The following is a 23,629-nucleotide window of genomic DNA, read 5'->3' as shown; positions in this document are numbered from 1 at the left end:
TCAAATCTGGTCTCAGACACTTAACACTTCCTAGCTGTGTGACCCTGGGCAAGTCACTTAACCCCAGCCTCAGGGGGAAAATAAAATTATAAATGTAAACTATGTAAGATTGAAATCATGACTTTTTTCTGATGAACTGGAAATCCAAGTGGTTTTAGGCTCGTTTATAAATACAACATAAAGTCTGTCATAAAGGATTTTAGTTAATAAAGTGCATGTGATCTTTGCCTCCAATTATCTGGAGCCTTTGAGTTGTGGTCACTGCTATTATTGAGTTTAATGATCCATTTATAGGTAGAGTCACTGGTGAAACTGACAGGTCTCAGTGTGAGCCTGGCAATCATTGACCTGCTTTTGGGAAATCAGGGCCCCTATACAAAAATCTTAGTTTTGTCCACGAGGGTGATCATAGAACCCTGTGAATAAAGTGCCTTAAAAGATTATATGGTCATTACTGTAAGCATAATTTACTGTAATTAGTATTGACAGTTAAAATTTTTTTTCTTGTATGTTTCTCATGATTTATATTTTGGATTTTATTTTTCACAGAAAATTGAGACTCTCAAAGAGACCACAAATGTAAGTTTTGTGTTTTGCCAATTTTGTCCTTCCTTTGTAACTATCTGATCCATTCAAGTTATTTTTAGCAGTGATAGTTGAGTGTTCATTTTAAGTTTCAGAGTTGTCTCATTAAGGCTGTTCAGAATGTTAACATAAAGTTAGGGTTGAAAACTGTTGCCAAACTGGCATTCACTTTAGATATCATACCTTACCTGTTTCCTGTCTTAGAGGTTTAAGATCCTTGTGAAAGTTGCTGTGTGTGTGTGTGTGTGTGTGTGTGTGTGTGTGTGTGTGTGTGTGTGTGTGTGTGTGTGTGTGTGACACACACACACACACACACACAAAGAGAACAGAGCATTGTAATTGAAAATTTCTGAATTTCCTTATGAATGTTTTACCCTTTTGTCATTATATGAGGAGCAAGCCATTTTGAATAGCTTGTCTTTTTATAAAAATAGTAAAGAAATACATTGAACAATAGTTTCAGGCCTACCATACTATGAGAGGGTCTTTTTCCACTGCCTATTTCTGTCTAAATCTTCTATAGGAATTTCTCTTTTGACTCAACCTATTTTAGAGAAATAATGTTGAAAAAGATCTAATAGCTTAAAAGTGAATTCATCCCCTCTATTCTGGATAGACACTCACTTTTCTGCTGTATGTGATAGGTTTAAAAACTAGTTTATATTGTTTTCAGTTCAAAAGAAGTGATTCTTTTTGATGTTATAGGCTCACTTGTTTTTTAGTCAACACAGCTGTTTACATTCTCTTTGCATTGAAAGGTTCAGATTGCCATAAGAAACTTCAGACCTCCCCAGAGTCAGACAATATTATTTGCTAACATGTGAACATCTTAAATTTTATTTTATTTTATTTTAAATTTTTAAAATTAATTTCATAATTACAACATTTTTGACAGTACATATGCATAGGTAATTTTTTACATATCCCTTTTACTCCCTTCTGTTCTGAATTTTCCCCCTCCTTCCCTCCACCCCCTCCCCTAGATAGCAGGCATTCCCATATATATTAAATAGAACATCTTAAATTTTAGAAAACATTTACAAAGTCATTTGGGTACAATCCTAAAATCAGTGTTTTGTTTTTATAGAACATGGTAGAGTCAATTAAACACTGCATTGTGTTGCTGCAAATTGCTAAAGTAAGTAAACTTTGCTTTTGATTTGCTTAACTTAATGGGGATTTACTATTCAATATGATGTCAACTTTTCTTGAAGGGGCAATAACATGATGGAATCTGCTTTCAGCTTAGTAACTTTCTGCAGGAAACTAATTTGGTGGGATTTCCTGTGCTGTGGAACAACATTTTGTGCCTTAGCTAACACTTTACCTGCATGGGTCTGCTGTGGTGAGGTCATTTTTGGTGGTAGTGGGAAGGAAGATGGGTTTTTCTGGGGACTCCCTCTCAGATTGAATCTATGACATTTGCTGTGATGAAATATGTCTCTGGCAGATCTCTTATTCTCAAAGGAATAAAATAAAGGGAATATAGGGTTTTCCTTAAGAAAAAAAAAAGCTAGCTAAAAGTTGGTGTAGAAATTAATTAAAGATTCTTTTTGTTTGTTTTGAATTTTTAAAGGTAATTTTATTTTCTAGTTCATTTAGTATGGAATTAAATCGAAGATTCAATTTAAAAAAAAAAAATCTGGCCCGTTTGGACATCACATTAAATAAAATAAGCGTTCTGGATAATTTCAAGTATCTATAACTGGTAAAATCTTTGAAAGTTAAAAATAAAAACAACAAAAAACCATCACAACCTTTCTTAACATTTTTGATTTCATTCAGAGCATTTTTCAGCTGTTTGAGTTTTTGGTTTGCTTTTTTGTCATAATATTGTATGACAACCAGTGATTGGTTGTTTCATTTTCATAATTTCTGTCTTTGTCATTCCCTATAATGGTAAGATATAAGGGGTTTGTTGACTGGCCAAAATGGTGTTTTGCATGCCATTTCAATTACAAGACTTTCATAGTTAAATAGCATTTAGTCACTTGCCTATTAACTTTTATTACCATTGGCAAAGAAGGGAATCAAAGTCAAGCTCTTTTGTACCACCATGTAGAATAACATAGAAGCAGTAGGACAACAACTTTGTGGCCTTTGAGAAGATGCTGTTAAAATTCAAGGCTCTTGCCACTTTTGTGTAGGGAGCAGAAAAGGTAGATTTCCTTGAGGGGTTTATAGAAGGCCATATGCTGAATTTAGATTTTTGCCATTCTCTCTTAGGATGTCTATTGTTCTAGTAGTTATCTATTATTGGATCTAATTCTCTCACCCTCCTTCCCCTAACTTTTCAAATAAATATTTAATGTAAAAGATTTTCAAAGAAGATCCTTGAGGGAATGATTAGGATTTTTCTTGACTATGAAATCACAAGACAAATTGTATTAAGTTGGCTAATGGCCTATGCATTCAGCCAGTGGCTTTCTTCACATTCCATATATTGTTAAAAACAGATTATGGCCAATTGCTACTTCCATTTTTGTGTCTTAGAATTGAGGGAGTAAAAGAGCCTATTATGGTTGGAATGTTCATATATGTGCAACTTCGTGGCAAGATTATTGTGGCGGGTATCTGGCCTACAGAGCCACACAGATTCAAGTGGTGATTTTAGTTACCTTGCATTGTTTTATTGGTTCTTCCTTTGACACGTATTTAGATTCAGATTACTTCGCCCAGATCTAGGCTCTCCCATCATTATTAGTCTTCCACTGACAAGTTATTAGCTATATAGTGCTTAAGCCTAATTGGTAAACTTATATTTGCGGTCTTTTGTCATAGAGACCCTGGAGACTTAATAAGTGGATTTAGCCATTTACTTTCAGATAAGTTTTCTTTGGGATAAAACTGATAGCTATCAGTTATTGTAGCTCTATAATTATGAGGCTTAATGGTAGAGGTGATGAAGAGGAAAATAGAAGTTTGACACCATGGAGTAGTATTCTATTCATTGGAATAATCACACTTTTAGAGAGGATTTAAAGACATTGGAAGAAGTAAATAGAGAAGCAGAAATCTTGTCCTGTTGGGGGAAAATCCTGGGTGATTTTTCACTTAGGAAAGGAATAATTCACTAAGGAGACTGCTGATAAAGGAATGAAGTATTTTTATGCAGGAATTGCCCAGCACCTTTCTTCCATGTTAAGGAACAATGAACAAAAAGAAACAGCCATGTTTAAGAACAAGGCCAACAAGTTGCTAAAACATTAGAATTAGCTTTTTTTTGAGAGAGAGGTTGTGCCCTCTTAAATACTCAAAAAAGCTGGTGGACACCTGTCTCTGTGACTTGGTTTAATCATTCCCCTGGCCAAAGAAGGGGATTAAACCCACTACATTCTCTTGGAGTCTCTCTCCTAAAGGCACAATTATAAAGTTTAACCCTGACATAGATAGATAATGGAATAACAATCCTCAGCAATTATAAGGGCTTTTATAGAAACCTTCACTACCTAAACTTTTTTAGAAACCAAATGGGAAGTTTGGGGAAGACCCTAGAAGTCCAAGACACTGGCTGAGGAGTGAAAAACTCCAAAATGTCTTGGATGATATTGCTGACATATTGGCTTCATTTGTCATGTGCTTCATTACTGAAAGTGATTCTCCTTCAGCTGGAATCTCAGAGAACACCAACATGACAAGTTTTGCAGATTATTTTGAACCTTTTGTGCCATGATCCTAGACCTGGTAAAAACAGAAACTGGAGTTTCATGAAATCCCCATATCACATAATTAACAGCTTTTTGATGTTGATAGCTCTGGTGCTTGAAATGGACATGCTTTTGTGAGAAAGAGGCTGGGCCATACCTCATGTGATTGAGAAATAGAATTTAAAAGTCTTTGACCTATATTTTTTCATTGTTTGGATAATGGGGATTTGGCAGCCTGAGTTTGATGAACATTTGTGTTTAGGAGTTGACAGATATTAACAAGCACTTGCTCTTCAGTGAAGTGGCCAGACTTGTTATAAATGAGAAAAAGGACTCACAGAGAAGCCCTGATCCTTCTTGGCTAATTCAGTTGTCATGTTCTTAAAGAGACTTTCCCTTCTCTCCCACCTGCACTGAGGAAGAAGGACCTCTCCCTTCCTCTCCTTCACCTCCCACTCCCCCAACTACTTTAGATTTATGTTTCAATTCTTCATCTGTGAGCAGGTCATTTTTTCCTAGAATTTTGTTGGTTTCTTGAGATGGTTTTAAGTTTAAATTAAGTTCAACCAAAAGTAACCCCTCTTTTTTTCCTCTACATAACTTGTCAGTAATTTTTTTCATCTGTATTTAGAATTCTTATTATTCACCCTGCTTCTCAGTCTAGAATCCTTAGGCTTAGTGACATTAAAAGAAGAAATCCAGAGGAATGTTCAAGAGAAATGTATGACACCTAAGAATTAATCTAAATAACTGATTCAAAGTTTACCATCTAGTTTGATTGAATTTTAAAGTGTCTGATTTAAGGTGAAATGTTGTATTTTTATGATATTTAGAAAATATGTATTTTCTTCATAACTTTCATTATGTAGCTTCCCAATTTGGAGAAAATTGACTCCACAAAGGTTCCCCCATTACTGTAGGTGTTCAGGGACTGGCTGGCCCTCATCACGTTTAGCCTAGAAAGAAAATCCTTTGTGAACTGAGGGATTGCACACCCTGAGACTAGCCAGTCCTTCGCTACACTTTCATTGGTTGTGTTGTGATTCCCCATTTCCAATTGCTTAATTGATAGAGTATGTGCATTATTTTGTATATGAGTGGGGCAAGTGTCTTATGCTTAACGAGGACTCCTCTCTCATCCCTGAGTGTGACTTAGTACCTGGCCTCCCTCCCGTCCATCTATGGTAATCTTTGTTTCATGATTTCACCAGCTTGGCTCTTGCTTCTACTCAGAGAGTTCCCAAATCTGTAGGGCAAGTCATGGCCCCTCCCTGGACTCCACCTCTGAGTCTCTGGGTCCTGGCTACGTTGGGCCTCCGAGTGTGCTCAACTTAGTTCAAAATGCCTCAAAAGGGAGGCATCCTTTCCCCTTAGTGTTTCCCTTCTTCACACTCCCCCATGTCTGTTAGAGGAACCAACAGCCTCACAGTCACGTTCCCCTTTGACTCTTCCTTCTGCCTCAGTCCTCTCTATGCCATCTTTTTCCATGTCTTGACAGCTCTGTGACTTCTCTCACATGTGGCCCTTTCTCCTCCCTCACACAGCTACTGTGATGATTCACACCTTCCTTACCTTTTACCTAGACTTCTCTATTGGCCACGGATGCATTTCCCTGCCCACAGCCACCCAAGTACTTTTACACTGGCATGGTTCTGATGGTCATACTTCTCAGCATCCTTCAGGAGCCTTCATTGCTTATAGGAGAGTGCACAAACTCCTTGAAACTTGGCATTTTAAGGCTCTTCAGTCTGGATCACATCTCTATGTCACATCATCCAACTTCCCCCTTCATTATTCCTCTTGACTAACCGTAAATGCTAGGAATTTGTGAAATGTAACAATGCATTTGCCCAAGTACCCTCTTATTCTTGAAGTGTTCTCTGCTTTTTCTGTGTGTGAGAGGATACTTAGGCTTCCTTTTAATCCTGAGAGTCACTCCTAGCTGCTACTACTGGCACCAGTCTTCTCTTCCACTTTGTAGGCACCATCCAAGTTTCTTGGAACATGAGGATTCTGTCTTTCATTTTTGTCTTTGTATCGTGGATGTTAGCACAGAGCAGGCACTTGTAATGAATGTGGGAAGAATCAAATTGAATAAAATCAAGTCTGTTGAGCTGTAAGCATGTATTATCCTGCCCTCCTGGCTCTTTCCAACTGATGGCAGTTATGGGATACAGTGAAAGCAAAGTGTCTTCACACAGGAGAAGAGAGGGGAGGCTGGGAATAGAGAGAGCATCATTGGTCTGATCAAGTGGAGACATACAACTTTAGACTGAGAAATCATCAATAATGAGTGTTTATTGTACAATATCGACTTGAGTCCTTGGCATGAATATCATGCAGTTCATGGTTTACAGTTTGTATTTTGTGAAAGACTTTATTTAGAAGACTGTTGGCACTTTGAATAAATAATAGTCATGCTGATAGTGGTGGTTGTATTCACAGAAAGAAATGTGGTTCTGATCAGGGATACTTAGGTGGGATTATAGTTTGCGAGGACATTGAGTCTCTAGTTGGTCATGCTGATGGCAGCATCAGCTGTTCCTTGAGCCTTTAATCAAAGACAAGCTGCTATTTATGTGGGGGGAGGATGCTTTCTGTGACTTGTAAAAGATTGTTAACATATTGAACATTTTTCCTTAAGGACCAAAGTAATGAGGAGAAGCACGCATATGGATTGATAGTAAGTTTAATCTCATCTTTTAAAATTCCTTTTACCTCTGCAGAGCATTAAAATCCATCGTCCTTGCAGCAGAGACTGAGTTTCCGCTCATTTACAACTTGTCTTCTTTTTCCAACTTACCCTTCTTGTTCTGTTCTGGCAACTTTCCTTCAGCTCCTGAAATTGGCCGTCTTTCACTAATCATTTCACATCGAATTTGAGGTGTTTTTTGCTGATTTAGGATTTTAAATGGCAGTCTTATAAATTTGCTTTAAGAATCATATCATCTTGCATGCATTAAGTGATCATGGTGTGGAAATCCACCTTTTATGGACAAATGTGGACTGTTCTTTAGGAAATAGTTCCTGAGGGTTTAAATATCTGTTCTATAGTAGTTCTATAGTAGTTCTATAGTAGCTTTGTCTAATTTGGACTCCACTCGACAGAAACTAATGATGTTATACAGAATTGTGATTGGTCTTTTTCTTAAATAAGGTCTTTTTTTTTTTTTTTCTTCTTGGAAACTGTAATCAATTCTAGATTATATTTTTCCTACATACGTTGGTTTTCTGCTTGTTGTGGTATGTTCTGTGATTTTGTTGGAACAAATTCCAACCAGCCTGTGTCATGTCATGGGCTCAGCCAACTCCCGTGCTGTCAGAGTGGAAGGCAGGCGGGATGCTAAGCTCCCTACCTCAGTTCCACCAGTATCCTGGCCCACAGTACCTCCATTCTTTTTGACTTTTCTTTGCCCCTCCTTCTCAGTTATCTGCCTTCTTCCCTTTAAGAGAAGGCAGAAGACACTGGTTATTTGGCAGAATCTTAACCTTTTGAGCCTAGAAGTAAAATTTAAAGTATGAAGATTTGATCCTTTCATTAATTTAAAATTGTCGACTAGATAATTCCAAGCACCTCATTAATATTAATGTTCAATAATAATTAAATTTTAATAGAGGAAATGCAGGGGTTTTTTTTTCCCCCTTTGAAAGCAAATAACAATACATTTGCAATTAGAAATTCATGAAAGCTGCTGGTTCGACATCATGAACATAACCTCCTTTTCTTTATTTTGATTTGTGATATACAGAGATGTCTGGGGAGAACGGAGAGGGTAAAAAGTCACTTTCCCTCACATTATAATTCCCTACTACTAATAGCCGGTTAGGGGTCATTGCTTTTTTTTATAGCTCAGTTTTTGTTTGTAAGCTTGATCTGAAGACAATGTAGGTAGAGAATAATTTTGAATAATTGTCATTGTTTTAAAAGGTCTGTTATATCATTGATAAGTGGAACCCGTTGATTCATAGCACCTCCCACCATTGTATAAGATCTTCATGAATTCCCAGTTTCCTAAATTACATCCCCCAGGAAAGTCTTGGGCTTGTGCAGTGAAATCACACAGGACTTGTGAATCTTGTGACCTTGGGCAAGCCACTGGCGCACTCAAGGGAATTGGACTAAATGACCTTGAAATGCCCTTTCCAAATTTTCATAGCCTTTGAGGACTGACTGAGGTTCAGACCCCATTTTCTCCCCAAGCCTTTTTAACTAGAAGAGAAAGTGGTAGAGCAACTAGTGCCCTCCAGGGCCCTTCAGAGGAAGAGGGGAAGGAACAACCTAAGGGAGGGGAAGGAACTGGTAGCTGATGTTGGCAAAGATGCTTCAGAGGAAGTTTGTAGAACATTTCTGGGGTGCTTTAATTGTCTAGGTGGGGTACAGAGTAGTGGGGATATTTAGGCATTTTCTGTCTTGTGCTCAGGCTACTCTGACTTCTGAATAGCTTTTACTTTGGGGAATATAAAGAGTAGCTGTGAGAGGCAGTGGAAAGAGCTCTTGACTCAAGAAATCTGTGTTCAAGAGCTGCTGCTGATGCACAGTAGCTATCATCCCATGAATAAATCATTTAATGCCCTGGGCCCCAGGTGACTCTTTGAGACTGCATAGAGACAGACTGGTCTCTTTTGTGGAGGGCATTTCCCCATTGGGAGTTTTATATAAAATCACTGGCCAGGGGTATGATACACTCCAGTAAAGGTAGGAACTGTGACAGCAAGTCACAGAGTTGGCAAGAGTGGAATAGTATGAGTTCTCTTGGGGATGTTGGGGCTGCCAAATGCTCTTGTTTAAAACTTGAGATATCTTTGTATTTTTACCTGAAACAGAACAACAAAAAAGAGTTATGGAGTATTGGATTCATTTTTTCATTTCATCAAAAAAAAATTGTGATTACTTTGTATATATAGAAATGTCTAATTAGAAGCATGTATCATTGCCCCCACTGCCTGAAACCCATGCCTTTTGTCCTATTGCTATACACAATTATGATGGGCTTGTCTCTGTGTTTCTGCTTGCTGCTGAAGAAGGTGTCGTGATAAGGAGGCTGCAGACAAGAAGCTCTGGACTGGTTTCCTAATAGCCCTTATTGCTAGGAGTTGAAGGTCAAGAAAAAGGGATTTCCTTAGTCTCTAAGGATGTACCTAAGGGCTAAGTGAAGCATTGGTTTGTTGGCAAAACCCCCAGATCCTTGAACAGAATGAAACTTGGGAAAAAGAAGTAAATTTAGGACAAATAAAATGAAATGTGGCTGTTTCACATATTAGACATTCTACTTATAAAGCTTATTACCTCCAAGTTGAAAATAAAACTTTTCCCCAAATGGCTTAGTGGTTGATAAAGGCATAATGTACCAAAGGGGACCAGAAAGTTTGGGAGGTTGATAGTGTGGGAACCGTCAAATCCCCTCCATAAAACTATGCCTTGGTGCCCCTTCTTTAACAGAAGGGTTACTGTGTCGAGTGAGCCATACCCAGATCTACCCCAGGAATATAGGTGTCTGGGAGATGTACCTATCTAAAATTTTTATTTGTCCCTCTTCATGTTGAGAGCATGCATAAGGACATCTAGTGTTGACAAGTCCCTCTCCAGCTAAAGCAGGGATTTGTAACTTGGGGTTTATAGATAGATTCCAGGAGGGGATGACAGTGCCATTGAACTTGGTTGGGAAAAGAATTGCATCTTTCAGTTTTGCTGGTTTCATTGGGATCATTTATATTTTATTTTAGGCATGAGGTTCTGAGAAAGGCTCTCTAGAGTTTCTAGCAGCTGCCAAAGGGGTCCAGGACCCTAGCAAGAGACTGGGACTCAGCTGGTCCCTCCATTTGGCCATGAAAAGTCAGGGAGCAAGGGGGCAGCTTGGATGCCTCTGCCTTTAGCTTTAGTCAAAATAAAGAGTTTTGTTTAATTTTTTTTTTTTTTTTTAAATTCTTAGAGACAGGATTTGAAGAGTTGTGTTCTTTTTAAATTGTATTGATGAATAGAAACTAGTATTCTGGATTTTTCTGGCATTTTGAGAGTCATTGCCCAGTAAGCTCTAATCTTCCTGTCTCTCTTCTCTCCTTCCCCCTGGGGGGGGGGAACCCAAACCCCTTCAAATAAAGACAGGGAAAAGTATCTTGGTAGAAAATTGCACATATAACTTAGCACCCTTGTAGCCTTATATTTCCCCAAGGAGAGGGAAGTCACTGAGTAGTGCCAGGAGCGCCTGCCCATTCTCTGCGACCCCCCCCCCCCCCGACTTTCTCATCTTGTTATCAGGGGTTACACTCTTCCCCCTTAGCTCCCCCCTCTTCCTCCAGAAAACCCTTGGGCACGCACTGAGATTGGCTCGGTCCTCCTCACAGCTGAGCACAGAATCAGACAGAACTCTGGTAAAGCGTCCTCCTGGGTCAGGGGAGCCTCCAATTGATTGTGGGCCCTTGGAAAATCCTGGAAGAGCAGCTTCCTCGCAGCCATTGCGTGGGGGAGAAGGTGGACACAGACATCTCCTGGATGTGCACAGCCACACCTGCCACAGCCATGGCAGGAGAGATGTGTAAAGAAATTGGATTCCTCCAGAGACCAGTGGTTCACCCAGTACAGGGATGCTCTTGCAGGACTAGTGCTCAGGACAGGCGGAAGTTCAAGTCTACCTTAGAGACTTGCTGACTCTGACCCTGGGCAGCTTCCTCATCTGTAAAATGAGGACAGGAACAACCCTTGTCTTCTAGGAAGATAAGGAGGCTTGAATGGGAACAGATGGAGATTTGACTTTTTACCCATCATATTTTGGAATGACACGTCCCCAATCTGAGGAGCTTGAATGTCAGTAATTTCAGAGCAGAACAGGGAACACTGTAGAAATGCAAGGAGTTGGTTTTATGAGGACTTGGGTGTTTATTTAAATTAGCCTCGCTGGCCACACCAAGGAGCTTTTCTCTAGGACGTTGGGGTTTTGCTTTTTTGAGGGATTGGGTGTTTTTATTTTTTAAGAAATAACCATTCAATTCTATAATAATATAAAATACAAAAGATAAAAAATTTAAAAAATAATAATAATAATAATGAACAAACATAGCACCAGTGGAAGTTCAAAGATCCCAAAGCAAGAGGGAAGCTATTAGAATCCAGTCTGAGATGATTTCGGCTTGCTAATCTGGTTGATTTTTAAAGATATAATCTTGATAGACTATATACATTTATTTCTTCTCCCTCCTGAAACTTAGAAAATCGTTTGTTTTTCTTCATTTCAAAGATTCATGTCTTCTGCTCTTCGTGGAGAATTGCCTTCTTCAGCTTACACTGTACATCCGCTGTGATGTTAGGAACCAAGTATGAAGCAGTCCAGATGCACTAGTTAGCTATTGCTGTAGATTAAGGCAAAAAAGTATTAGTTGTGAGACATGTTGCAGCAGAGTGCCTAGAGACCTTGGGATGTGTTTATAGAGTCAGTATCAATTTAAATGTCCCAAACCCTTTTCTATGTGATTTTGATTCCCTTTGTCTGAATATATTGATTTGTGGTTTCCCCCCCTTTACTCTGCTTTCCTTACGTATAACAATTGCTTGGGGCTCTGTGTGGAGAAGGGTTTCTTTCCTTTCTTCTTCGCTCTCTTGTAAACGTGTATCTGTGTAGCTGACCTTAGCATCTTTGGGGATATTTCTTACATGGGAAAAGGACAGTATGGACAATATGTAGTTAATTAAAAATGACTGTTTGTTTATCTCAGAGTACCATCAACCCTGTAGATGCAATATATCAGCCCAATCCCTTGGAGCCAGTGATCAGCACAATGCCTACCCAGACTGTCTTACCTACAGGTACCGTATTTGGCAAAGGTTCAAGAGCATTCATTAGAGTACCTGGTTTTGTATTTCTGTTACTTAGGAAGCTAGCACAAGCTCACTCTTACCTAGATAGAAAGGATTGGGGGGGGGTGTTAAATTGCATTTGATGTTCCACAGCCTTATGGCTTTTGAAGGAGGCTGGGTCCAGAGGTGGGCGGGGGCAGCTAGTGGGTCCATTTTCCAAATCAGAGCGGTCGAGCTCACAGTTAGCTATTTAATCAGAATTTTACTGCCAGGCAGAAGTAAGGGAAGGGGAAGAAAGCACCCTTACTATCTTCAAAGGTCATTCGGTGAGGGCCCTGGCTTATGTACAAGATGCCCGGGGTGATTGTTATTGAGCAGAAATCTTGGATCCAGGAGGGATAATGGATCGTTATCAGGCATTAGCCTGGGTTTAGGGGAGTAGTAGCCCTGTATACCTAGCTACTTGTGGGGATAGGGTGATGAAGGAAGCAGACAAGGAAGATTTCAAGCTTCCCACACCTTTCCATGACACGGTTGTTAGCATCTCATCTTTCCGCATAGACATTTTAAAAATTGTTTAAAATCCAAAAGAAGAGTGCTTGCTCCTTGACATTTACAGAGGCTTAAAAGGTTATTCTGTGAATTGTCATCTTAAGAGATTAAAAACAAAACAAAACAAAAAAACCAGCCAACATAATGAATACCATGCCCCACACTTATCAGGAGCCAGTCTTGGGGGAGCTAGCAGTCTTTCTAGAAGAGGACCCGAATGTTGACCTGCCATTCACGGACCCCAGTTTAAAGTGCTGTGTGTATGTGTGTGTGTGACTTTTTTTTTTTTTTTTTAATCATCCTGTTTTCTCCCTTGTGTCATTTGTCCAAATTTCTCAGAATCTGACCCATCGTGTAAATCAGAGCCACGTCCATCCTCCCTACCTGTTGGACCTGGAGTCACTGCTTTGGGACATCCTCAGACACCAACGCCCAACAGCACAGGTATAGAAGGGTTTAACCTGTATCTTTCCATTTCATGTCTTCCAATTCATTTCTTTGTCTTTGCTAGAGAAAGGAAGAAGGGAAATTTATTATCATGGCTGACCCTCTGAGAGTTTTTCAGTTGTGCCACTTTCACCTGAGACAGTTGAATAGTTGAAATTGATCATTATACTTTAATTATAATTTATTTGAAGTAATTATAATTTAATTGCAATTTTGCAACTTTTCAGGATGTGGCTTAGTGTGGGTCATCTTGGAGGATCCCCTAACATTGTGATAATATTTTTCTTCATTATCTTCATCTTGTTTATTTTTTGGGGGGAGGGGGTGTTTGTTTGTTTGCGTGGGGTTTTTTTGTTTTGTTTTTACTGAAATAAGAATTGCAATTTTTAATGGCTTTTTTAAAGTGCTGAAGAGCAACTTGTGGTTACTTTCGCTTCTGAGGCTTAGCCTTGAGCTTTCTCCTTTTTTTGTGGACTCATTGTTTTTTCCTTTGACTTTCAGAATTTTATTCTATAGGATTTCAGGTTGATTTTAGGTTTAAATGTGAGTTATCCTACTTTTCTGGAGCAAATGTTTCACTGTTGGGCCTCTACAGTCTAAGCCTGAGGGGAGCCTGAAGCTTCCTTCTCATTTACCCCCATTGATTTGTCCTTTGCTGAGGCTGCATTGATGACTCAGTAAGAACTGGATTGCCAGCTCTGGGCATCTTCTTGCTCAGCTTAGTTTCTCCCTGTGACACAGTGTACACAGTTATCCTCTGAATTTCAAAAAGGAAAAAAAAAAAAAAACAACCCTGGGCATGAAAAGCTCAAGGAAATCCTTATAGATAATTTAAAGCATGAAGGCGGGGAGTTTTTTGTGGCCTCTTTGTTAAGGATAATATTTATGTAGATTTTTTTTTTTTTTTTTTTTTACAAGACTGTTAATGATATTTCAAAGAGGAACTAGTCAAGACTTTGCATACAGCAAACCTGAGTTTCAGGTTTAAATGACAAGAAGCATGTAGACTGCTTTCATTTCTTGACATGCATTCATCTTGGTGTATATTATTTCTTTTTTTTTTTTTTTTTTTTTTTTTATTATATATATATTTTTTATAATATTATCCCTTGTATTCATTTTTCCAAATTACCCCCCCTCCCTCTATTCCCTCCCCCCGATGACAGGCAATCCCATACATTTTACATGTGTTAGGTGTATATTATTTCAGTTTGTCGTGTGATTTGGCTTTATTTCTAAAAGAGAAAAAGAAGATTTCCAGTAGACTGTCAAATTGCATTTGATGTTCCACAGCCTTATGGCTTTTGAAGGAGGTTGAGTCCAGAGGAGGGCAGGGGCAGCTAGCCGGTCCATTTATATTGATATTAGATAATATTGATATATTATTGATATATTGATAATAGTCAGTGAACATCAATTCCAATTTCTGAGTTTTTAATTCAATAAATACAAATTATTGTCTCCTGTGTCTTGGGTCTCGTCCTAAGTACATTTCAGTTAAATGAGATTGTAAGAGCTTTTCATTCATAAATGAGATTGTAAGAGCTTTTTTCAAACAAGTATTCATTAAATGTATTGCTTGTGAAGACCTCTCAGTGTTGTGTAATTAGATTTCCACTGGCAAACATTTCTGCATAGATGAACAGGTTGGCTGGATGCTTCTCTGCATCATGGGAAGAAGGGATCTTCCAAGTCATTGAACTCTTCAGATCCATTGGAATTGAGCCTGTCTGCCAGGCCTTAAGCATACAAAGACAGAAAGAGAATCGTTTCTTGCCCTTGTGGTTTTCTGGACTTCTACTCCTTCACTTTGCTCCCTCCTATTCTTTCTTTTTGCCTCCCTTAGCACCCCCTCCCAACAAAACAAAGTAACCCACTGCATGACAATTAAGAAAATAGATTTCTCCCTGTTTAAAATATATGAGGAATATCATTAGCAAACAAAAGGGAAAATTCAAATTAGTTAATTTGAATCCCATTCAGAGTCACTTGACATATTTCAAGTGCTCGGGCACTTATTTTTGCCTATAATAAATAGTTCCATGATTTTAAGGTTCTCTCTAGCTTCTCCTTTGGAAAGAAAGATTCCTTAGGGTTCTATTGACTAGGGACCTTTTAGTTCTGACCACCTGTGGTTCACTGCTGACCTATGTTTCATGGGACTTGTGATTTTAAAGTTTTAAGAATGTCCTCATGACTGTGGTCCCTAAGAAATGACTTTACTGAAGCTTGAGATGCTTGGCTAGTAGTCACGACCTTTCCCCTTTGGTATGAAGTGATGTGGCCCAAGGCAGCTCATGCAGTGGTTGTTTTCTGGGCCTTTATGGAGGAGCTGCTCCAGCTTCTGGGCCTGAGTGGTATATGAAATGTTCTGATCCCACTATCCAGAGCCCCAGTGGCAGAGCCGGCCCAACCCAGCTTCAGAAATGTGCAGATGCCTGGGAACTAACTGCAATGTTTCCTTAGTCCTGCTGAAAGCTCCCCAAGAAAGAAAAATAGAAAACATTGTTTAGGGAATGACTGTGACCTTCACAACTTTGAGAGATGGAGGCTTCCTTCTGACCTGTCCCCTGGTCCCTGGTTACTCTAGGTTGGGGCCTGACCAATACTAGCTTCAGTTGTTTCCATCTTCTTATACTTCATTCCTTCCATAGGTGGTAGCTTCGAATTGTGGCTGAAGATGGGTAGAGTTTTAGGGTGGTTGCTTGGGGTCGGCTTTTTTGCATCTCTGTGTTTGTTTGGGGTTCGGAACTATTTATCATTTGTGGGGAATTCTGTCTTGCACATAAGTAAAGTCTCTTAATGAGTAGGCTGAGATGAGAGATCTTTAGTGTGATTAATAAATGTTATTCTCACCTTAATCCTCAGTTTTAAGTTGCATAGTATCTGTCAGAGAACCCGTTTTGCATTTCTTTTGGGATAACTTGGCTCCTTTTTAAATCATTTAAAACTATATGAAATGAAAGCTGGAATTCTCTGTATTCTTAAGACAGTGAATTTCCACTTTCTTTCTTGGAGTATGAATGATGTGTTTTCTCGTGACTGAAAAAGGAAATAATCTTTGATTTTATTTTTATTTTTTTCTGAGGTGGGGGGGGGAGTATTTCAGTGACACCATTGTGAACTGTGCTGTGAGCAGCAGAGGAAAAGCTCTGGTCTTTTCTTACTAATTTTGTTTACTCTTTTCTTTGCCCAGTATCAAAGCAGTTTGAGTTTGAGTGCAACTCAATCAAATTCTTCTACTCTTTTTGTAACTTAACTTACCCATCTTTCCCAACTTTTTCCTAACTCAGTATTTTTTACTCCCTAGGAAGTGGGCATTCAGCACCTAGCAGCAGCCTGACATCTCCGAGCCATGTCAACTTGTCTCCAAACACAGTTCCAGAGTTTTCTTATTCTAGTAGCGAAGATGAATTCTACGATGCTGATGAATTCCATCAAAGCAGCTCATCCCCAAAGCGCTTCATAGAGTAAGTAGAAATGGAAAGGTGACGGTCTTGAAGTGGTGGGCTCATTTTTAAATATTTGGATGCTTGGGGAGTTTTTTTGAACAGCTCTCCAGTTTGTTGGAAAATGGAGTGAACTACTTTAGTCTCAGTTGATTTAATCTTGCAGCAGCCGTGTCAGCTTAGTAACCAAAGTAATCCAGATTATAGAATAAAGGCCACTTGGAGATGAGGTTTGAAAGGAATTAGGGTTTATCGAAGCTCCCCCAGCCTCTTGGCCAATGGTACGGATCCTGGACATTGGCTCACCTTCTTGGCAAGAGCCTCACACACCCTCTCCCATTTCCTCTTCACAACTGTGCAAGGCAAAGAGGAAGTACTTGGGGTCGTATTTTCATTTTGCAGATGTAGAAGTTCCAAGTGATGTCCAAGGTCACAAAAGAAATAATATCATGGGTAACAGTCAGATCTGTCTTTCTAGCTTCAAGTCCAACTTCTGTTCATTATCTCCCATTGCCTTCACTGGTGTCACAAAGAGGAAGTGGAAGTCTTCTGCTCAGCCTCAGAGAGCAAAACTAAATGGAAAAGGAGTTACAGAAAGCTTTGCATTTGGAAAAACTTTCTGGACAATTAAGAATTGTCCAGGAATACCTTAGAATACTTTGATAAGGAAGTAACTCGCCTAATGGGAGAACTTCAAGGGGGGAGGCCAAGCTGCTGAGTGTTGGTATTGGGGAGACTTGGGTAGGGTCTACACTGAATGGCAACCCTAGGATTCTTTTCTCAGCTAGTGGGATTTGAAAGACTTTCTCTGTTAAATGACAAGTAATAATCATCTGTTTTTCAGATAATCTTGAAAACTGACATTGGTTGTATTAAAAATTTTGTAAATTCCTGTTTGCTGTACTTGGCACTTTCTGGAAAACAGATGAGCAGATCTTGTGTCTGACCATTTGGTCCTTTGGCTGGTGTCCATTTCCAGTTCTCAAAAGGCTATTGTTTCATGTTGTCTGCCCATCAGCAATATTGATAGGATGTTGATATTTCCAAGAAAGACCTTTGTTTCCAACGAGAACTTTAGGTCATTTGCACTTTCTAAGTTATTCCCCTTCTATTTTCTTCCTCTTATTCAACTCTGAGCCCAATTCATTCATCTGTGTTGTCTCTCCTAAGAATATAGGTCAAAACATGTAAAGTTCTTGAATTGTGAGGGTCCAGTCGTCTGCTCAATTATAATCCTTCTCTGGGAAGAGATCTGTAAAATCTTTTCCTCTGTGCACAGGTTTCTTGGGAGCTCTGAATCTCCTCCAGCTCTTGTCCTTCCCCAAATCAGACTGTCTCCTTTCAGCCTGCCTGGTGTCACAACTCTAGCCCAGAGTCAATTCTCTCAGACCCAATGCTGCCCTTCTTTTATCCTCCCAGAGAATGGGTGTGTAAGAACTCAACGGGGCATGGGGAAATACTTCCACCAATGAACTTGCTCCTCTTAGAATTCCTAACGTGTAAACTCCCTTTAAAGGCCCAAACCAAAGGTTTGAGCCAGAGAACTGTCAAGTCAACCTGAGTTCTTACCTTGTAATTGTCCAGACAACCTGATTTCACCTTGTCACTGTCCAGACAACCTGAGTTCTCACCTTGTAATCCTAACAAAAACAAACAGGGCAAAGCACATTGTTCATCCATTTGATCTTTTCTTTTGAGTATGGTCAGAACAGGGCTGTAAAGAGCAGTTACAGGTCTCTTCAGGAGACTGCCATGTCTGGGCCTAGATATACAACCAATATAGTGTCATCTGCAAAAGTACCAAGTGGGAAATACTGAACCCTTTTCAACTTTCTGCTCTAGACCTCATGTGGCCCAGCTATGATCTTTGGTGAACAGACAGCTCCCTGATTTATGTCTTCCAAGGAACCTGGATGGAATGATTATAATGTATGACTGGGAAACTCCTCCTGGGAAGAAAGCCTTAATTCTTGCCTTCTCACTGGTTTGGGAAGGAGGAGAATGTAGAACTGGAGACCAAAAATTATCTTGAATAACAGAAGAGCATCTTTTGAGACAGTGTTTTGCTTTATTAAAGAAAATAGTCCTGGGTTGTAGGTGGGGTTGTAGTGCATAAGTACTAAGCACAATGGTAGTTTGTATCCTTTGCACCAGCCTTCCTTTGACTGTATCCTGCTTTAAATTTAAAGCCCATGGACTTGTCTTAGAAGGATACTTTGAAGTGCATCAAGTACAAGACCTAGGATCACAGAGGAAACCCAGTCTGTGCAAAAAGAATCAATAAACGACTTTAAAAGCCAATCCACAGAGCCTCAGTTGAGAGCCTGTGTGTCAGCTGGATAGAGAGAACAATGGAGCTCCCTCCTGCCATGTGTGGGGAGTGTAATCCAGCATTTCATAGTGTTTGATTGGTCACTTTTATTTTCAATATTAATAGTGATTGTTTTATATGTTGTAAGAGCCCCGAGTCACTTGGCATTTTCTTAGTTGCCAGGAGTAGGTGATTTTCCCCGTGGTCCATAGAGATGTTTACAAATATTGATCACCAACTTTACTGCTCCTGAGGTATTTAAATAAAGGTGTGGGAATACTTGATCGTCACCATCAAAGAGATAATAGGAAATTAAAAACATTTTTGCACAAATATAGCCCAAAATAAGGTGTGATGGCTAGCAGGCCTGAAGTGGACCGTCTGTCTTTGCAGGCATGAGATGTCAGCCCATCTATAGTCAGTTGCTTTGTGTGCAAAACATGATTTAAGATTTGAAAATCTATGAAGAGCTCCATAAAGCCAGAATTGTTGTTTCATTTCATTGTCCCTAGTCCCTGTGATTTGCTCTGACGATTATGACGCCAGCAAAGCCAGCCGATGCCACGTGCTAAGACTTATCTCTGTCTGCACGCGTGGGGTCCGCTAAGACCCTCACTTGGGAAGTTGAGTTTGGCCTTGGCCGACTCCTAGATTAAGCTTTCTTTGAGCATTTGGGTCAGTGTGTCTGAAGGCTCTTCCCTTGGGAGCTTTGGCCAGAGTCTGAAGTGCAGTAAACCCTGCCCGAAGGGGTCTGGCCTGAGTCGGGCCTAGTCCCCTGGGGCTTGAATAGGGGACAGCTCCTTAAAACAGCTTGTTATCTTTCAGTTCCTCGGGATCAGCCTCCGTCTTGACCCATAGCAGTTCAGGGAACAGTTTAAAGCGCCCCGACACCACAGAGTCCCTCATTTCCTCCATATCCAATGGGATGAGTGATGCCGGTGAGTGAGCCCCAACTGAGGGGTAGCCGCAGGGATATCACCGGAGCGCTGGGCTATGGGCCCTTGTTTGTGGATGGTCAGTGAGTGCAGTTTGCTTTTCAGACCTGTTTGACTGCCATGATGACCGCGACGATGACGGGGAGGCCGGCTCCGTGGAGGAGCATAAGAGCGTCATCATGCATCTCTTGTCCCAGGTCAGGCTGGGAATGGACCTTACCAAGGTGAGCCTGGGACCCTGAGCACTACAGCATCCTCTCGTAGGGAACAGCAGTCTGGCTTTGGATCATGGCTGTTTGGGAGGCTAGGCGATATTTAGTAATGCGTGCCCTGCATGGGGCAGAAAGTAACAAATATCAGAAAGTGCTGATTGACAGAGGAGGGAAAGGAAGCGGCAGACCCACATCCATAGGCTTTGCAGTTTTATTGGCAGAAAGGTATACATGACCAGAATTGAGCAAAGGAAGAGGGAGGAAAGTGGGATGCACGAGAGACTCCCTGGCCAGGCTAAGGTAGCTCAGGGCAGTGCCGGCAGGGGCAGCCCGGCCTCCAGGCCAGCTGAGCCCAAGTCCTCAGTTCAGATTCACCTGGGGCTGCCTGGCGTAGCCTTTGGTGGTGTCACTCACCCGTCACTCATAAGAAGTCAGTTAACAATCAATTATTAAGTGCTTAGTGTCCCAGCCCTTGGGAAATTCACATTTTAGTGGCGAGTCAGCCTAGGAGCTCCTGTGTATTTATTTTATAACAGATGCCCTGGAAGTAAAAGGTTCTGTCTGAGAGGACCGCACTGGCTGTGGGTTGTGCTGAGAAGTACCTCTTCTAGAAGTTAGGGGAGGTTTAAGCTGAGTTGTGTATCTAAGAAGCAAAGGGGGAGCCTTCCAGGCCTGGAGATCAGTTAACAGACCCTCGAACTCAGGGCCCCTAGACAGTCCCACTTCCTCAGGACCTCCTGGGTAGCCTCCTGTCCCCACCCCAAATCACTGCTTAGTGAAAGATGCTGCTTCAGACCCAAGAAACCCCCCAGCATCAGCCCGAACGCTCCCACAGTGCCCAGGAAAGTGTCCCTCCTCCCACTGCTGAGCCCCAGCCGCCGTGTGGTCTCTGACCTGGTCAGCATCTGTTTGTAGGCTCATGGCCCCTCACTCGCCAGCCATGGCGCTGGAATGTTTTCTTTCTCCTTCTTGATATAAACCCCGACCATTGCACAGTTTGGTGGGGGTGTGTGTGTGAGAGACAGAGACGGAAATAAGAGACACAGAGACAGATAGAGAGACAAAGATAGGAGGAGAGAGACCGGGGGGAGGGAGAGGGCTTGGTGACTGACATTCTGTCTCCCTCAGGTGGTTCTCCCAACATTCATTCTTGAAAGAAGGTCACTTTTGGAAATGTACGCTGACTTTTTTGCACACCCAGATTTGTTTGTGAGGTGGGTCACGACGCTCGCTAAGTCTTTCCTGTCTTCAGTGGGGAGGGGGTGGGAAGAAAGCGTCATTAGCGGTCTATTGCGCACCAGGCGGGCACCAGGTCCTTGTGCCAACGTCCTCCCATTTTCTGGTTGCCGCAGCCCTGAGGGGACTCAGTCCAGAGCCTGAGAGGCTTTGAGTTTTAGTCCTCAGACCCATGTGAGCCCAGCACGTCACTTCTCCCAACTGCCTCAGTTTCCTCGTCTGTCAGACAGGCTGGAGAAAATGGCCAGCCATGGAATACGGCTGAAAGACCCCCGGAGGTGCTGAGGGGGCGGGGTGTGCCCGAGGTCCCAGGGTTCTTGTCTTTGAGCTGTGAGATCAGAACTTGATGACTTCAGGCCCTTGATACCACAGTGTGGCGCCCTCTTGTGGTCTCAGGTCATGTCTGCATGTTTTTGTCACCTTTTCTGGCCATATTGGACTTGGCAGAGTTGCCGGGCATGGCGGATGGCAGTGTTGGCATTTGCTCTCCCATTCTTCCCGTGTCTTCTCCTCGTGACCCCCTGGGCCTGGAGCCCCGTGGCTCTTGGTGATTACCGTCTCGTTAACTCAGCCAGGGTCCGAGCACTCCTGGGAATGGCAGCGGCCACAGCCAGCCCAAGGCAGGGGCATTGACCTGGCCAGAGCCAACCCCCCCCTCAGAGGTCGCCCTCTCCATGGGGCTCATCCCCTTTCTTTAGCCCCTGAGCATAAGACCTTCTCCTGAGTCACCACTGTGCTCCCCCGGGCCCCAGCACATGTCCTGGGTCATCCCCGATGGTCAGTCATGTGGGCTTGCCTCAGCCCAGGCCCCACCCCACCTCCTCCCTCTTGTCAGCCTCTCAGGCTCCCCCACCAGCCCATCCCATTTTCTGGGTCCTTGGAGCAGGTCTCTGTGTCCTGCCAAAGAGGTGATGGTGACGGACCTTTCCCAGCTTGTTCGAGGGCTTTCCTCCTCCCTGGGCATTCGGTCACCTTGATGGCGGCTCCCAGGACGGTGTCAGGGCCTCCAGGCTGTTCTGCTGATTCCCAGACTGGGCAGCCCTGGCAGCAGGCTCGGCCTTCACTGGCCTTGGCCCTCGGGGGCTGCTCAACACAGAGTCTCATGTGGGCTGAGGCCGCAGGACATGAGGTCTGGGAGCCCGGTGCTCCTGGGGCCTCGCAGTGTGGCCTTCCCTCAGAGGGAGCACCACTGACCACTGACGTCTGGTTTTCTCCTTTCAGCATCAGTGACCAGAAGGATGCAAAGGACCGAATGGTACAGGTCGTAAGATGGTACCTTTCTGCCTTCCATGCAGGAAGGAAAGGGTCAGTGGCTAAAAAGCCGTACAACCCCATTTTGGGCGAGATCTTTCAATGCCACTGGACGCTGCCCATGGAAAATGAAGAGAACGCGGTGAGTGGCACAGACTCTGGGGCTGGTCCTGCATAGCCCCCGGCCAGCTAGTCGCCAAGCCAGGACTTTTGGCCTGCAGAGTGGGAAGACTCTCAGGGTCCAGCTGAAGACTCTGGGATAGAAATGAGCTCATGGGGGCCCCCAGAGCAGCCAAGCAGGGCTCCTTCTGTCCAGGGGAAGTGACCAATGGGACGGGGGAGGGGGTGGGCAGAGACAGCTGGAGATGAGATGGTGATGGCCTTGGGTCTTTGTGCTTCTCTTGGCAGGAGCCCATGTCTGAAGGCCCCGTGCCCTGGGGTTCCAAAAACTGTGTGACGTTTGTGGCAGAACAGGTCTCCCATCACCCACCCAGTAAGTGGCAGCTGGTCCTGGAACTTTTCAAGGGTCAGAAGAGTTCTTCCTTTGGCCATGTTGAGCCATCCTCAGATGACCACAGCCCTTGCAGGAGGCGTTGACGGCTCTCCCTTGGGCCCCCTGGTGCCCCTTGGCATGGGAGTAGGTGGAGGGGCCTTTGTACTAGGGGCAGCAGGCATTTCCCAAATGCATGCCCCGTTCTTCCTCATCCCCAACTCTATTCCTTTATGGGGTTCTCTCCATTCCCTGTCCCAATGATGGCAGCACAAGGGTTAATCTTGTTTTCCTTGCCTATGCTGAGGCTGGCACACTGGGCTCAGTGGTGCCTGGATGACCAGACACAGCCCACCCTGGGGGCTTCTTAGTGGGCCAAGGCAGTGAATCTGCCCGAACTGCTACAGAAGTGGCGTCCTGGCCTGGCCTCTACCCATAGCCAGGAGGGGGCAGAAAGCAGGGCCAGGGTGGTCACTGGAGGCTGCTGGCTTAATTTTGGAGATAAACCACCCACAGGCCAGGCTGTCCATCTCTGACCCCGGGTCCGTGTGGCCGGCCTGGGCGGCCTCTTGGCCAGTGTGGTGAGGCTCAGCGCACATCTCTGTTCTCAGTTTCAGCTTTTTATGCCGAGTGCTTTAACAAGCGCATCCAGTTCAACGCCCATATCTGGACCAAGTCCAAGTTCTTGGGGATGTCCATTGGTGTGCACAACATCGGACAAGGTG

The 23,629-nt window shown here is 42.5% G+C and overlaps 1 protein-coding gene across 16 annotated transcripts in view; it reads left to right on the top strand.

Annotated features, from left to right (window-relative positions):
• The window catches only part of OSBPL9 (oxysterol binding protein like 9), a 127,171-nt gene that overhangs the window by 101,420 nt on the left and 2,122 nt on the right, over positions 1–23,629 (top strand). For 8 of the 16 annotated variants that reach the window (XM_074265950.1, XM_074265947.1, XM_074265959.1 and 5 more), the window contains 11 exons: positions 550–579; positions 1,673–1,723; positions 11,940–12,030; positions 12,913–13,017; positions 16,331–16,490; positions 19,606–19,718; positions 19,821–19,939; positions 21,056–21,141; positions 22,385–22,556; positions 22,823–22,907; positions 23,516–23,626. In XM_074265950.1, coding sequence (XP_074122051.1) covers positions 550–579; positions 1,673–1,723; positions 11,940–12,030; positions 12,913–13,017; positions 16,331–16,490; positions 19,606–19,718; positions 19,821–19,939; positions 21,056–21,141; positions 22,385–22,556; positions 22,823–22,907; positions 23,516–23,626 — 1,123 coding nt within the window. Of the gene's footprint in view, positions 1–549; positions 580–1,672; positions 1,724–6,876; positions 6,916–11,887; positions 12,031–12,912; positions 13,018–16,330; positions 16,491–19,605; positions 19,719–19,820; positions 19,940–21,055; positions 21,142–22,384; positions 22,557–22,822; positions 22,908–23,515; positions 23,627–23,629 lie in introns of all 16 variants that reach the window. The other 8 variants (XM_074265951.1, XM_074265948.1, XM_074265946.1 and 5 more) reach the window with 2 other exon arrangements.

The sequence above is a fragment of the Sminthopsis crassicaudata genome, chromosome 4 (genome assembly GCF_048593235.1).
Source record: "Sminthopsis crassicaudata isolate SCR6 chromosome 4, ASM4859323v1, whole genome shotgun sequence".
Classification (NCBI taxonomy): Eukaryota; Metazoa; Chordata; class Mammalia; order Dasyuromorphia; family Dasyuridae; genus Sminthopsis; species Sminthopsis crassicaudata.
The sequence above is the reverse complement of the archived record's forward strand: the minus strand, read 5'-3'. Positions and strand labels throughout refer to the sequence as shown.